Raw genomic sequence first — 16220 nt, 5'->3', positions numbered from 1 at the left:
TGCAGATATTTACTGGTATACAGATTCTCAAAAAAAAATTTAGGCAGATTATTAACATCAGTATTGGTCAGGAATAGTGTGTTTGGAGTTTCACTTTTAGAAGCACATCTCTATAGCCACTCACCATAATATTCTACACAAAAAACTATTCCAATAGTTCCAAAAGTATTCCTATGGGTCTTAGTCATCTACATTTAGCTATCTCAAAATCATAAACTACTTACTTTTATGCTACCTATATTTGCTCTATGCTTTATCCTCCCTCTTCCATCTGGCTCCTCATTGCTTTGTTGTTCGTCTCTCTGAATGTAATCACCACAGCACTAGTTAAAACTTCCTTTCATTGCTTAGCTTCCACTACTTTTTGCATACTTTCCAATATCTTCCTTCACTCTACGAGCAACCTGCAACTGATAATTGCCATTGTTACTGCACAGTCATGCTGGTATATGTGGCCTATGACAGCTTTCCATAATTCGCCTTCTCTGTAAAAGCAATTTTTAAGGGAAGCAGGGTATTGTTTCCTTCTCCTTGCCAGACAAGAGATAACCTGTATTTATTTGTATGTATGGCTAAAACAAGGAAGAGAATGAAGCAACATAATATGTCAAATACTCCAAATCTGTCAGGAAGGCTTCTTGCTTTAAAGTTTCTTAGGTACTGCCTTACAAAAAACCCATGAAAACTGCTGAGCATAGTGTGACATGGATGGGGAAAACAAAGAACCATCGGGATTTGTACAACAGTTTTAATGATCCTAGGTTGCTGAGAATTTTGGAAAAAATATTACATCATTCACTGTTAAAAACAATTTAAATTGCTCCAAATAAACAAATAATAAAATAGTAAGTTTACATTTGTCACTATAATTTCCTCAGGTCATTTGCATTTCTTTTGATATCACTGCAATGACTGCAGAACGACAGACCATGAATATTGCATTACGAAATTAATAATAAACTAGTATACTTTTCTTTTTAGAATATCAACATTATCTTAAATAACTTGGTAAGTTAAGGCACAAATCTGAACTGCAGCATTAAAAACACATAAATCGATACTTTAATTAACATATTGCTATCCCAGTCTTATAGCTGCAGTTAATATACTTCTTTCAACCATAAGATTCTTAATAGAAGTAACAACCTTACCATCTCTATTTCCATAAAAAACTTTGTTCATATTTTGTGATACATCTTGTTCTTACTTCTCCATTATTCTATAATTTCATTTCTAATTATCAGAGAATTAAATTACTCACTGCCTAGCATCAATAAGTACATTATTATCTTATAAAAACACTAATATGTAGGCATTTGGGGATGGTTCTCCAACACCTTTTTCAGAAACAAAGTATTGTGTTATACCTTTAAATTCAGGCTGACATACAACTGGGTAAGTGCAGGCCAAGTCAGAACGGACGAGTAAATGCTCTGCTTTGAGCATTAACACAAATTAGGTTGTTAATATAAAGGATAAAAGTACCACATATTGACTACCTACATATGCTATTAACTTTAAAATAACCACACTTGGTAAGGCTTTCAGCACTGAATGTAGATTTCTGTGACAGGTCAAATTTAAAAAATGGAGATATGCAAAAATGAGAAAGAAACAATTAAGGCCAAAGAGGAGGATATAAGTAGACAATTCAAACAGCAGGCAAGGTCAGACAGCCCTCTTTGTAATGCTGTGACTCCTTCCAGTGGGGGAAGACCAAATCAAACATATAAAGTGTAAAGAAAAAGGCGTAATAATTTCATTCCAGAGTAAGAAACACAGCCTGAACTCAACAAGGTACCAATTCTATTTATTTGGTGCTTGCTTGCTTGGGATAATTATTGGGTTTTGTCCAAATCTAATTCAGGTCTGAAAACACCTACAAAGATTTGCATAGTTTAGCCCTGGAACCAATGTAAAGTTGGTTATTTAAAATCACTTGGTTACACATTCACTAGACAAAACAGTTCTAATTTATTCCTAATTAAGCATTCAATGGAAGAAGTAACTTAAATAAATCAATTAGTAGAACTAAAGATTAGCATTCATTCCAATCCAATGTTTCATCAACTGGTGTGCAATAGCTTGACTTGGTGGTATAAAGAAAGAACGTTGGTTTCCTTTAATGAGAACTTCCATGACCTGCAATAAAAGCAGATTTTTTTATCTTTAGAAGAGAGCATTATAAACTATATAGAATCTAACTCTGTATTAATGCAGAAATTATCTTCATATAATGATCCATCAGTCTACCATTGCTATACCTATTAAACAGCTACTAAGATTCTCCAAGATAAATGCAGAGAAAGTCCAACATTGCGTGAATTATGACATTTTTGAGCTTATTGTGCTCCAAAGGATACCTTCTTCCTAACAGAAATGTGGAGACCGCTAGTATACTATTTAAGGTTTCTGTGAAGCCTTTTTATGGCAAGGACCACCAGATAGTGCTCTACACTGTGACAAAAATAATTATTTTAATGTTTACATGTAGCGCCACGGACATGTGTCTTCTTGGTCTTCTGAAGCAGCTGCAAATAACATGTGAATACATTTCATTACATTTGTGAAGCATATTTCCAGCTGTATGCCCAATCTGCATGGGACTAGTTGTATTCAGAACTGATATTCCTTTAAAATAATGCTCTCAGTGTTAACACAAACACATTCATTGTAGGTGACTAACTTTGCCTTCAAGGTGACTTACAGTCAAAACGCTTTGAACTGCTAGGCAGATGTCCAGTGTTATTAAAAGCTTAGCTCCTAAGTTGCCTATAGGAAAACCTGTGAAAACTAAACTGTGCAAGCAATTTTTACTTTTACTCATGAACTGAAATACTTCTGTGAAAGTCTTTTCTGCCTCACTTTTATTTGACTATATTTTAACTACTGATGGAAGCTAAGCATAGGATTTCTTATTAATGCACAGTAAGCTGCATTTAGTAACAGAATATTAAAAAAGTACAGTATGAAAAAAGATATTCAATCTAATGAACTCCCAGAGTCCTTTAACTTCCACCCTCACAGCAAATCTGGCAACATGACTGCTTGGAGAAACTGTAATGAATAATGCTATTAAATACTACAACTGCATAAAAAGCACGGGCTCGCTAAGGACATGGGTTAAAATTACTATCTCACAGAAGGGAAAGGTGAAGAACAAACTGGCAAAAACACCATAAAATGATCTTGCAAGTAACTCAGACATCACTCTGAATACCTTTTTCTGGTTGTGTCTAACCTACAATGACAATATAATGCAACTATAGAATGATAAAATGAAGAGGACACATGCTCATTTGACTTGCTGAAAAAGCAAGTGTCTGTTGTATGCCAGAAACAATACAGTCACAGACAAATCAATAGAAGAAGAAAATAAAATTGAACTTCACCTGTTCTCTAGTGAACCAGCGGGCATCCTCTATTTCATTCTTGTCAACTTTAATTTCTGTGGACACTGCAACAGCTAAGCAGCCAATCATTAGGGAGGAGGGCATTGGCCATGGCTGACAAGAGACGTACTGAACACAGGCAACTTTGACTCCAGCCTCCTCCTCTACTTCTCTTCGAACAGCATTTTCTATGGTTTCACCTAATCAAAAAGAGCAAAGAACAAGCAGGTAATGAAAATACTCCAAGCAATGATCACATGCTGTGCTTTGAACTGACTCAAAAGATATGAAACTGCCCAAGGCAATTATCTATAAAGATCTAGTTCACAGATCAGGGCAAAGACCTCAGCGCAAGACACAAAAGTATAAAAAGATAAAAAGAAAAATGGAACTTTAAAAATAAAGTGTAGTAATTTCTCCATAATAATATTTATTTCCTGAATTGATAATTCATTATACACACAAACCATTATCACTATACCTAAAATGTCAAAAATTAGGTAGAAAATACATAATTCCTATAATTATTCTTGAAATATTAATTTGTAACTAGGACCGTGTTAATTTCTGGATTTTCAGTGTGATTGCAACAGCATGTACTACAACTCCAAAAATCAGTATTTAGAATTACAAAACAAGAAAACAGAGATTTAGAATACTTGCTCACATTTCTGTGTTGTATTATTCCCTTTGCCTGACTCATTCTTCACTGTCTTAACACATGCGGACAATACTGTAAATTGAAACTGCAATGGAAAGCTTTGCTTCCATATCCATAGAAAACTGTAGATGTATGTGTGTGGAATGCTGATGGTCACCAGCCCACATAGGCACACATGTACTGTGCTGTAATCACTGATTACAGGTTCATTAAAGGACATGGTCCACCCATCAGAAATAAATATCTTGACTTCTTTCAAGTGATACTTGAATAAGCTTCTTCACGCTGTCACTGTATGTCAGCCTGCATATATTTACTGAATATATTTACTCACTACAATTTCCCTGGTGATAAAGATCTATTCACAATACAAGAATATTTTACAAGTTGTTCTGCAGATACTCATAATTGTAACTAATTTAACTATTATCACTTGACATAGCTATTGAAATATCTCTTTATCTTTCTTTTAGAATTATGTAATTTCTACTTATCTTCCACAGAATCAATCAGGCCCTAAACACATAAGCATATGTTTAACTTCATGTTAGCTTTAACTTACACTTTAACACTTACTTTTCCTATGCTAAAATCCTTTGCTAAGTATGACCAGCCAAGGTGACGTGTTTTAAAATAATTTTTTTTTCATTTAAGTAGTGATTTAAGACTACATGATTTGAAAACTGTTCAGTATTTTTATTTATTCAAGTTGCTCTTCACTTCTTTAAAAATAAATCAGCAGCTGCAAAGTACAGAATGAGTGTACTTATTGTAACAACTCTTCTATCAGGAAGCAAAAAAACTTCAATTTAAGACACAAATTATATTCCTCTGTAATTGTAAAGGTATTTCCTTGAGAAAATACATTTGATAAAGGAAAATTAAATTACTCACCAGGTTCTACAAATCCAGCAAGGCAGGTAAACATTCCTGGGGGAAATCTCTTCTGCCTACCTAAAAGGCAATGGTTGCCATCTGGATGGATGACTTGCATTATCACAACAGGATCTGCAAAGGACATGAAATGAATATACTTCAACATTTGAGAGACTTAATGCAGTAAAAACTTCTAGTCTGTTCCATACCAATGCACATAAAGTCAAAAATTATATTGAAATCATAATTGTGTCTGTGCCCAGAGTAAACTGTTATTTCAGTTCACTTAGGGGTTACCCTCCACTCAAGACACCTCTTCATTTGGCAACATACATGCTTAGTAGAAGCAGAACCTTGCTTACTTAGCAAGGCTTGAAATGCAGGACAGAAATTACCTGTAACCAAAGGACACAATCTGCTAAGAGTATCAGCAGTGCTAACCTATGCATCCAGCATATACAAACAGTTTCTGCAACAAACTCATTTATTATCATCTTCTCTTCACCACAGAGGTCGGAACAATGTCTTTTTGACTAAACACCAAATAACTAGACACTTTGCTGACAATGCAAATACTAAGTACTGACTACTTTCCACCTTTGACTTTGTTTACTCTTTACTATCAGCTTCTCATATGATGTTGCACTTTGACAAATTTTCTCACTTCTGGTCATTGTATCTGTCTTTTTCTTTCTAACTTAGTATTTCTCCTATTGGTCTAAGCACCCCATCAATCCATGATCTTTTCCCCTTTTTATTGTCATCTAGTTTTAAGTAATAAAGTAAAATGTGACCCTTTATACTCATTTATACTGTTGGAACTTCTAACTGACAGTACTTGTTGAAATAAGGTTAGCATTGTCACAGCAATTCTGTATCACAGACTAGTGCAAGAAAGACAAGCCTGAACTACTTAATCTTAAACAGAGCCGAGACACACATAACCTGTGGAGAAGCAAGTATGGAAGACCTAGGACAGACGTAAGAAGCTGAAATAACTAGAAATAAATTGATTTACATGCATAGCAATTTACAAGCAACTAATTTACATGCAAGCCGCTTTTGAGTATTCTCACCAACTCTTGGATATGATGTGTTGTGAACTCCTTGGAGACTGGGACAATCTTCTTTTAAGCAAGTTTTCTTGTAACCCCCTTCTTCAATCTTGGTTGCACTCCCACATGTTGGGCAGAATCGGTAACGGTGGTGCCATGCTAGAACAGATCTTGCCTGGGCTATTACTCCTTTAAAACAATACATTGAAAATGCACAAAATCAAATACTAATTCATGTTAAGCTTTTAACAGCATAGAAAAATCAAGTACTGAGATTTAACACAAAAAATCAGAGTGTGGTTTGAATCATAATCACGGCTAAAAGAAAACTTGAGCAGTATGAGTTAAGCAGACCTTTTTCTTTGCAGCATAACAAATGCAATAGAACATGGTATTAAAGAGCTACAGGGCAATTTACACACATTCGGAAAGAAATTCATCCAGATCAATATACTCTGTTTCTCACACAAGACACTTTGAGTAGGCAAACTGCCAAAACTACATGGATAAAGTCTTTTTCAGATGACCATTTTAGGGGTTCTACAGGTATTGACAGAATAATGCATTGTTCCATTTAAATTTAAGGTTCAAGTCAAGCTTTCCTTTTATCCTTATGTAAAAACAAAACTGCTATGACAGCAATCATTAACAACATTTGTTGTTATTGTCCTTACTAACACAAATTCACTTTGGCATCCTGACTTTTCAACACTTCCTTGTCATATGTGTGTCATAACACACTGTTATGAAGGACTCAGGTTCTCATTTCTTGTAATTAATAATTTCTTAATTATTAATTTTAATTAACAATTTCATTACTGAAAACTCAGTAATGACAGATTTTTTTTCTTTTACGTTTATAATGTTTGCACATTAATACTTAAATAGTACTCTTTAAAACCCATGATGATCAATAGGTTTTACAGTCCAATACTGTCATTGAAGAAATTAGTCCTTTGCAAATGCACACGTTCTTACATACAAAATTCTTCACAAAACCACTACCAGGTTTTTAAAATCAAAATATTTCTAAAGCCACTGGAAACACAATTTCTTTGCAGTGGTTTGTCTTTTCTTTGAATTATACCTCAGGGAACACCAAAATGTATCTGACTATACATTTTGTACTTGCTGCATTTTATGCACCTTACCAGCTTCTTTTTCAGGTAACTGCAGTAGTGCTGGCATCGGCGGGTGAAGAAAGTAACAGTCCTCATGCTTATGTTTAAATTTTTCAGCAGAAGCAGAATCTATGCTAAGAGCAAACCAAGCAACTAACCCATCTTCTTCATTTTCTTGCTGAATTCTTTCATTGCAAGCAGCCATCAGGTTCATGTCAAACTGCAGGTCCACTCCAAGAAAAATCAAGGTACATTCTTCAGTTTGGTTCATGCACTGTTCCACATCCTTGTGACACAGCCTGCAAAGCTTTACTTCTGGTTGCTGTGAGCTCTCCCTTCCCCCACCCAAAGTAACCAAGGGACTTAGATTTGAGAAGAGGATGTACACTGTAGCTGGATGGCTTTGTTTTTTACTCAGCCACTTAGAATCTGCTCTTTTATCACTCCTTCTGTCCAGAAGTGTCATGCCAAAATAATTTTCGTATTCTTTCACACCATTTGACAAAAAACTAGGTTTCTGATCACCTTTCACATTAGCCAACAAATTAGCTATGTGTTTGTACCCCCAAAATTTAGCAATGTCCAGAGCTGTCTGCCTTGATTTATTAACGATGGATCTGTCACACCTGAATAAACAGAAAAGAGCTAAGGTTACCAGAGTAAATATGTTTAGGAAGGGTCCTGTTGCTGTATTATTCTTACAACATATGCATCTGACACTATTAAGGTACAAGAACTTCTAGACACTGTCTACACTGGGATAATCTTTAGGCAAAATGTTTAGGATCATGGTGATAAAATATACTTCTTCTTTTGCCAAGGCTGTATTTCACCTTTTTGTTGATCCTTTCTTGTTGATCCTTTCCAGATTATCATTCACCAAAATTCATGAAGCAGAACAAAGGCAATGAATTTATTAAAATTCCACATACTGTATCATTAAAAGTATCATTAAAAAATGGCTCAAGACAAGAGCTTTGAAAGTCAGGTTATAGGTCTGTTACTCATAATCAGTAATCAAAATGAAAGAAAAAAAAAAGAAAAAAAAGAAGCCTAACAAGGATTACTTTCTAGAAGGTCCTGGAAGCAGCAACAGAGCATTTACAATAAAATATTCTGTTGAGGTTAATTGGCTTATTCAGCCCAGAGAAAAGAAGACTGAAGACAGATCTCATCGGGATGTCCAATATCCCCACAAGGGAAAGCAGAGGCACAGGTACTACTCCTTTCACTCTGATGACCAGTGACAGGACACAAAGCTGGAGTTCAAGGAATGTTTAGACAATGCTTTCAAACACATGGGTATATGGTGGGATTCTTGGGATGACCTGCGCAGCTGCAAGAGTTGATCCTTGTGGGTCCCTTCTAACTGATAATTCCGGATGATTTACAGAAAAATAGAATCAAGACTACAGCCTCTCATTAGCGACAGAAGCTGGCTCCTGTAGGGATCTTTTTGTTACCAAGATATCTGCAAAATGAAACAGGTAAGGGAATGTTGCCTCACAATACATTTAAATACTAAAACCAAAAATAAACCCGAATTTTAAATAGGTTGAGGTTGACTGGGAGGTCAAAATAATACAATTTAATTATTTGCTAATCTTAAATTGGTCAGTAAAACAGAAATGTCACTGTAAACTACAAATTATGTAGTAAGTACCAGACCCATCAGTTTTTAAAACCAGAAGATGCCAGTAATATTAATGTTGCTGATATGCAGTTAACTGTACCACAGGCAAGACCATTTTGAGATTTTATATTAAACGCAGCAGTTTTTGAGGGAATTTGAGTATACTGTTTAAAAAACTATTCAAAACTTAAATTACAAGTTTTTGCTGCTAAAGCAATTCTTTTCATGGCCAGTAACAGGACTCAGGGGAATGGCATGAATCTCTCTCAGGAGAGGATTAGGTTGGCTATCAGGAAAATGTTCTTTACTCAGAGGGTGGCTGGGCACTGGAACAGGCTCCCTAGGGCAGCACTCACAGCAACAAGGTTGACCAAGATCAGTAAGGTTTGGACAATGCTCTCAGGCACATGGTGTGATCCTTGGAGACAGTGCTGTGCAGAACTATGTGTGGGACTTAATCCTTGTGGGTCCCTTTCAATTTAGGACATTCTATGATGCTACTATTCTGTGACCAAAAAACAACTGACTAGATTTCTAGAATTATTGTCTCTGATGTTATGAAATATTATCTTCATAGACATTCATGTTTGCACAACCAGCAGCTATAATTGTCAAAATAATTATTCTGAGCATTAACTAAAAGAAGATCAATGACGGTACAGCATCATCTTATGAACTATAGTCAATTGCCTAACAGAGCAACCACAAAAAGGACATTTAAAAGCAATATTCACTTTTTTTTTTTAAAGAAAAGCTAAAGTTAAAAACTGTAATCCTATTTACCAACTGATATATTCCCCAGCATCTCAAAAGATTTCTCAATAGACAATATCTTGCACTAAGATATCCTCTACATACTGGAATGTACTGATTATAATAGAAACCAATGGTTTATCTAATGCCCCACTCTGAGCCCCAACACAGGCTACAGGTCTTGGGTATGACTGAATAAAAAATCAAGAATGGATGGCATGATTACTGGAGGATGTGGAATGCTATGTCTGAAGTTAGTCATTAACTAGAGAACGAACTAAACTTGCTCTTTTCTGTAACTAGGAGTTCAGAACGGAACAGCCTGGGCTTTATTAATGTTAAACTCAGTTAAATGCATTTGATTCTAACTTAGTTTTAAAGCATTTTCCATTTGAAGTAACTTTGGAAAAAGTGAGTCTGTGATGTCCTACTAAAGCTTAGTCAGCACACATTCTACACTAACAAAGATTCAAGTGGATTACAAATCAAGTTTAGAGAAAAAATTTAAGTGGAACAACCAAATACACGCAATTTATATTCAATACAATGGCTGGAATTAGGGTGCAAACTTTGTTCTATTCTGTTGGCCTCTGTGAAAAGTGGCAACATAGCCTTGAATATCAAAGGAGTAACTTTAGAGATGCTTACAACTTTCAGACTTTCTTAACAAATATGCTAAGAAAAAAAAAAGCATGATGCAATAGCAGAACCCAGTTATAAACTGACACAGAACACATTTTCCTGAGTTTTAGCTCTGAAAATTCTGCCATTATCTATCTGGTAAATTTATTTCTGAGACAAAACTGATACGGGCAAGAAAAAAAAAAAGGTGCATAGCAGAGCTCTTGAATGGCATGTGCTAAACAGCTTACCCCTCTTGAAGAAGAACCTGCACAACCTCGAGGTGTCCATTTCTAGCACCATACATGAGGGCTGTCCAGCCATTCCCTGTGGCTGCATTGACCAGTGATGGGGAGTGCCTGAGCAGCACCTTCAGCCTGGCTGCGTCTCCAGCAGCAGCAAAGCCATGCAGCTGAGAAACCATGTCCTGATGCAGGTTCTTTTCAAAGTCAGTCATTGTGCCTTCTAAGATTAAAAAAAGAAAAAAAAAAAAAAAAGCCTGAGAGTGTACCTCCCACTACTAAGATGATTTAAGTAAAAGATCGAACTTTAATGCTGTACTGAAGATCAGTATTATTACCAAAAATACAGACATAATAAATTCTTGTGATTGATGTGATATGTTATTCCAAATCTCTGTCCCACCGATCTCCAAATGTAGTGAAACTTCACCTTAACAACCAAAACCAGTTTTAAAGAGGCCTAATGACCAGGAGATTTCGCTATGGAAATGAAGATTCTGAGTATGAAAAAAACTGATCGTCAGTTCTAAACCAAAAGCACGCAGGCACACAGAGAGACAGACACACAGACAGACAAACACACACACACACCCTGCTGCCGGGACCGCTGCGCAACACAGCGACCTTCTATTCCCGCAGGTCCCGCTCCACTCCCTTCCCCAGGGCCGCGACCCGGCTCCAACAGCGCGGCCCGTTACCGTACGCGGCCTCCGAGGGCAGCCAGGTCCCGTGCGCGTTCCCACCGCACACGGCAGCGCTGCGGGGGAAGCCCCGCTCCAGCACGAGCCCGAGAGAAACGGAGCGCGAAAGGGACTGAGCGTGTGCGAGCGCGATTGCCACAACCGGCCCCTCCGGCGGGCGCCGGGCTTGACACGCTGCGTGCTCTCGGTGGGAATTGCCAGTCGTTCCCTGAGCGCCGCTGCGGGCGGAGTCGGATCGATGCACAGGGTTAAAGGGTAAACAGCCATTTTGTCCGCCGGGTAGGAATTTCAGTGGTTATAGAAAAATGATCAGATTATTTTTAGCATTGCTTTACCGTGCTAGCAGAAGACAAAGGTCAGTGGCAACAGAATGCGGAAGTAGTAGTGAAAAAGGTGGAGCAACTGATATGGCGGCGAGAAGAGTTAGTGGCGAAATCAGGATGATGTAATCAGCCAAAAGTGTGTCATGACTAATGTCAGGAATATTCCACAAACACCAGAGGTTTATGTCCAAAAAGAGAAGTCCTTCAACTTTTTTTTGAATAAAGGGGGGGACTCAACAGGGGCACATGGCCTTGGGATTTTCTCTCTCGAGGTTTCAGAGGGCACAGCCTCATTTTATCCCAAACTCCAGGCCCCATGTTGCCCTCTTCCTTTCCCCGTTGCTGAGGAAGGTACAGCCTTCCCGAACCACCTACCACATATCCCCAAAGATCAGAAGTTCAGGCTTGTGCAGACCCTTGTCTATCTCAGAAGCTGTCTGGGCTCTGCAACAAACCTGCTGCCCAAAGTTAGTATAAGCATTAAGACCCATTTCAAAGATGTTAACACCCACACCTTCACCCATCAAATTGTTTGTAAAGACATTAGCTTTCCTCTCACTAAGAAAAACCTTGGAAAATTGAGGCTATACTAGTCCTATAGAAATGAACATGGAACTGTTGTCTTAGTGTATTTGCACCTGGAGAGTACAGAAAAAAAAAAAAAAAAAAAAAAAAAAGTGTAGGTTTTGAAAGGTCAAAATAAAAGTTTTGTCGTGTACAGGGTAATTCTGCAAAACAGATTGCTGTTATTCCCATTGCCTAAAGTTGGAATGCAAGTTTAAGCTAAATCCAGTTCTGACATGCAGCAAGCAACCAGCAAAGTTGCAAAGTAGGTATGTCTATTCAGTGTGCTGGATGCATGAGGGATCATTCCACCATAAATGTGTGTGTCCATTGTTGTGATTTATCTCACTTTTATACACAAAATGTAATATTTAATATTTAAGATAATTGTGAAAAGCCTATACATATTCATAACGTTTCCCCAAAAAGGCAGGTTTATTATAACGAGTCCCAGGAAATACCTTCCATAGTCCCCACCTCTGGCTACTCTTGGTTGCTCCTGCGCAGTGCCTCCAGATGGTCATGGGCGGAGGGGGCTTTAGGATGAAGTGAGCTTTTCTTCGTGCTGAACTTTTCACCTCTGTTCTTTATGCATGTTCCTTAGACCCTTGGCATTTCTCCAGACCACAAAGCCAGTTTTGGCCAGTTTAAGATGCTCCAGGCAGCTAGTCCTTACTCTGATCAGTGACCAGTCCTTGTTTTTATCTGGAACTGCCCATAACCAGCCTTCCTAGCCCTTTTATCAATATAACAGGCCTTCTCAGCCCCTTCATCCGTTCTTCTATCAGTATTACATTATTGGTTTTTCCACTTGGATTTGTATTAAACATGAATAACTAACTCATACGAACTTTTGTAAGATATTCACCATTGTATTCAAGTAATAAAATGATAGGTCACCAGCTTGTTTTTAAATGTGGCTCTCAGAAGCTCCATAAAGTTTCTATTTTAGCAATAAAGCTGGAGATACCTACATATATAAAACTGTGTATATATATATATATATATATGTTTATAAGTATATGTATATATTTACATAACCTGTTACTCAAGGGCAATGTCATTTTTATGACATTTTATTATAATAAACTTATTGCAGAAGTTTAGTAATGTATGAAGATGAATAAATAGTACTAGGAAGCAGGTTTTATGTCTTGCTGAGGGTAGGATACACTCTCAGTGTCCTGACATCATGTCAGCAAGGTCCATGATTTTAAGTACTTCTGGTGGAATTTGTGCCATCTTCCAGTGCATCCTTGCAAAAGCAACTAAGTACTCCTTGTTTAAAATACCAGTAGCTGTAAAAAATTCAATTTGACTTTAAAATTGTTAACTGTGAGAAATGGGTCACTATTTAAAATTTTTTGTAGGAGTTTAGTAAGGGATAAAAGGGACAATATCCAGTGCTGGGGTGCTTGACAATCTGCCAAAAGCACACCGTTAGCTTCAACACTTACATACATTTCATTACATTGATTAAATGCTTATTAATGAGGGGTATACATATTCAGACATATACATATTCCTGTGAGTTTACATGTTCTAGGAACTCTTTTGCTTGGTTTTAACCTTTGACATGCTTGCTGATTGCTGTGGACAGCAGTCAGGGAATGCCCTGATAACCTATTCATTTGGTGCTGCAGCCTTTAGAAAAAAATTCCATGTGCTGTAAAGAATGTACCTAAATGCCATTGAGAGCACTGAAGTGGCTGGGAAAAATAAGTGTTGGAGTGCTTGCAAGAAGTGAGACATCTGTGCTTCTGTCTGGTCTGAATTATCTTCTAAATCTCTTATTTAAGTTAATAAACTGTGCTGAGGTGGATGTCTGAAAAAGACCCCAATAACTCTCATTTAGGTTAATAGAATTATTAAAAATAATATAAAATGTAATTATTTTTCTGTTTATATTATATAGATTCTTTAGAGGAAGAATCTGGATTGTACCCATTTTAGTGTAGGGGCTAGATTACACACAAGAATTACCTATTTTCAATGCTTTTCAGTAAAACAGTAACAATATGACAGAAGGTTAGTTAGTTCTTCATTTGGGCTTGCACTTCATTCATAACCTCTCAGTTCCACCCATCTTTCATGAAGGCTCTGTTCAGAGCTGGTGTGCTGGGTAAAGTTTATAAGAAGCTCTGATTTTAAGTTGTTCATTTTAAGTGAAAAAAGTGAGACACTGCATGTGTGAAAGGAATGTGTTGTCAAATAGTTTATGTACATTGTGATTAGTGCATTGTAATAGACTACGCTTTTCACACTTAGTCTCAAAATAAAATTTTGATTTGTCTAAAGGAGTCAAAGTTGTTATGAGGGAAGCAGAAATCAGTATTATCTGGCAGTTCAGCATTCTGTAATAGTATGCTGTGAAGTTGTAAACAAGGACTTTGGGACAATAAAACTAGTGTCTTTCCTAAGCATCTCCCTGATTAGTTTCCAAGCAGTCCTCCCTGGGAAACAATTGGGCAAATACTAAAGGGCCTTATCCAAAGCATCCATTGGTCTAAATATGAATTTCTTGGTATTGAAGAGATGGAATCATTTTGGTGGGAGTTTTTACTTTGTTGTGGGAAAGAGCTGTAATAAAGCTGTATGACAGTATGTTTTATGAAAAAAAAAAAAAATCTATTTACACGTATCAGTTAATTTCAGTTAAAACCCCCAAAATGCTGTTTTTAATACTAACTCTGGACCTCAGCAGTCTAGAGAATAGGGAGAATAGGAATTCTTTCAACTCAAAATGTTTTCAGTCAGCTGAACAGTAAGTTTCTTACAGCTGTGGAATGTACTGCAATATATGCTGTATCTGACAAGATAAAAGGCATGTAGAATCTGCCCAGAACGTGTTCCTGAAAAGGGAATGGTTTGTCATATAACAAATGGTTTGTCATAAACAAATTTTCCCCAAGCAACTGATGTGAGGGTGGGATGTGATGAGTGCTGAAGCTTAATGAATGTGCCTGAATTAAATTCGTGGGGACAGTATGCACAATATGGAGAGGTGGAAGGCAGAAGGACAAACAGCTTACTTTTTCACCAAGTGACTTTTCAGAACGGATCACTGCTATGAAAGGTCCCAGCTGCTTCCTCTGTGAGATTGAATGCCTTACCACTACCCCATTTTCCGCTCCTGCACTTTGTTTAACTTGCTTAATCTTGTTTCATTGGGGAAAGATGAAGGCACTAAAAATGCAGTTGTTCAATGACCTAACCCAAGGTGCAATCCAAGTGGGGAGTGTTTATAGTGTAGTAATCTGCTGGAGTTTCCAGAAACTTAAAAACTGTGAAGGCTACAGGAAGAGAAGTAGTGTTTCTAGAGTGGCATGAGGCAAGATTATTACAGTATGGGTAAGATTACTATATGTGCTTCATAACTTTGTGATTAAGATTTTCTAGTTCTTCTCCAAACTGTTCTTGGATTTTCAGTTTTTTCCCCTAGGCTAACTTAGTTCCATTTATTAAGCATTTGTGTTTAACTGACTGTTTATTAATTTGGAAGCATGGCTCCCTGAGTTCTAGACAGGTTAATTTAATTTCTCAAATTTCTCAGGTGACGGCTGAGCTGGTATTTGAATTGTTTAATAAAGGGTTTATTAATAGTGGTTTTAATAATCTGTCAGTAAATGGCTTGCAAGTACTTGATCAGTGAAGTCATATTTGCAGCAAATTTGAGTTGAAATACACTGTTACACTTCTTGTTCTGTAGACCCTCTGAGGCCCAGAGGTGGCATTAAAAATATCTGGTAACATTCTCTTTCAAACTCAAATTATATGATGTGCAAATTGTTTTTTTGCTTTCATCATAATTATCTGCATACAACTTGTTTCAAGTTCAAAGGATGACTTCGTTTGAAGTCAAATTAAAGGGTATTTTAAAACTCAGAAATGAGTTTTGCTTGTTTTGGAAAAAAAGAGACTTTCAATATATCTGTGGAAAATAGTGGAACCAATTTAGGAATAAAGATTTAGATTTTCAAAGCAGGTTTCATAAAACTGTTCCTTCTCTGGGTTAATTCTTTGTTTTTATCATATTAACCTTCTGTCTCCTGTGATCTGTGATCCTGCTCAAGCCGCTCAAGTGTTGATCTTGCTCACTTTCGCCAGTGCCACCCAGCATATGTTCTGGAAACAAGCACTATTCCTGCCTGAGGAATAGTCTCCTATGACGGGAAAGGCCCCTTCTTGCTCTCTGTAGCTTGTGCTGGGATCCCCCTCCTCACTCCAGTCTCTGATGCCACAGGCCAGGAACAGCCACATTCCCAGGTTTACTCCAAT

The 16220-nt window shown here is 37.1% G+C and overlaps 2 protein-coding genes across 5 annotated transcripts in view; both read right to left on the bottom strand.

Annotated features, from left to right (window-relative positions):
- Positions 1 to 1643, bottom strand: part of LOC121355912 — a 43691-nt gene extending 42048 nt beyond the window's left edge. The window contains exon 1 of the mRNA XM_041471773.1: positions 225 to 1643. The gene's annotated coding sequence lies outside the window, so the exon portion shown is untranslated. The remainder of the gene's footprint in view (positions 1 to 224) is intronic.
- Positions 1644 to 1950: 307 nt separating this feature from the next.
- Positions 1951 to 11454, bottom strand: NUDT12 (nudix hydrolase 12). Of its 4 annotated transcripts, none has more exons than XM_041471778.1 (7): positions 11391 to 11454; positions 10364 to 10577; positions 7136 to 7731; positions 6006 to 6173; positions 4948 to 5061; positions 3393 to 3592; positions 1951 to 2142 (listed from the first exon to the last, which is right to left on the bottom strand). In XM_041471778.1, exons 2-7 carry the CDS (start codon positions 10567 to 10569, stop codon positions 2032 to 2034), a joined length of 1395 nt encoding a protein of 464 aa, XP_041327712.1. In that variant the 5' UTR covers positions 10570 to 10577; positions 11391 to 11454; the 3' UTR covers positions 1951 to 2031. The 4 variants fall into 4 exon arrangements, with proteins under 4 accessions (XP_041327712.1, XP_041327710.1, XP_041327711.1 ...); XM_041471776.1 differs by lacking the exon at positions 11391 to 11454 and adding an exon at positions 11058 to 11375; XM_041471777.1 differs by lacking the exon at positions 11391 to 11454 and adding an exon at positions 10946 to 11195.
- Between the last annotated feature and the right edge of the window lie 4766 nt (positions 11455 to 16220).

Source organism: Pyrgilauda ruficollis, unplaced genomic scaffold, assembly GCF_017590135.1.
Source record: "Pyrgilauda ruficollis isolate IOZ18807 unplaced genomic scaffold, ASM1759013v1 scaffold278, whole genome shotgun sequence".
Taxonomy (NCBI): domain Eukaryota; kingdom Metazoa; phylum Chordata; class Aves; order Passeriformes; family Passeridae; genus Pyrgilauda; species Pyrgilauda ruficollis.
This window is presented reverse-complemented; position numbering and strand designations above follow the sequence as displayed.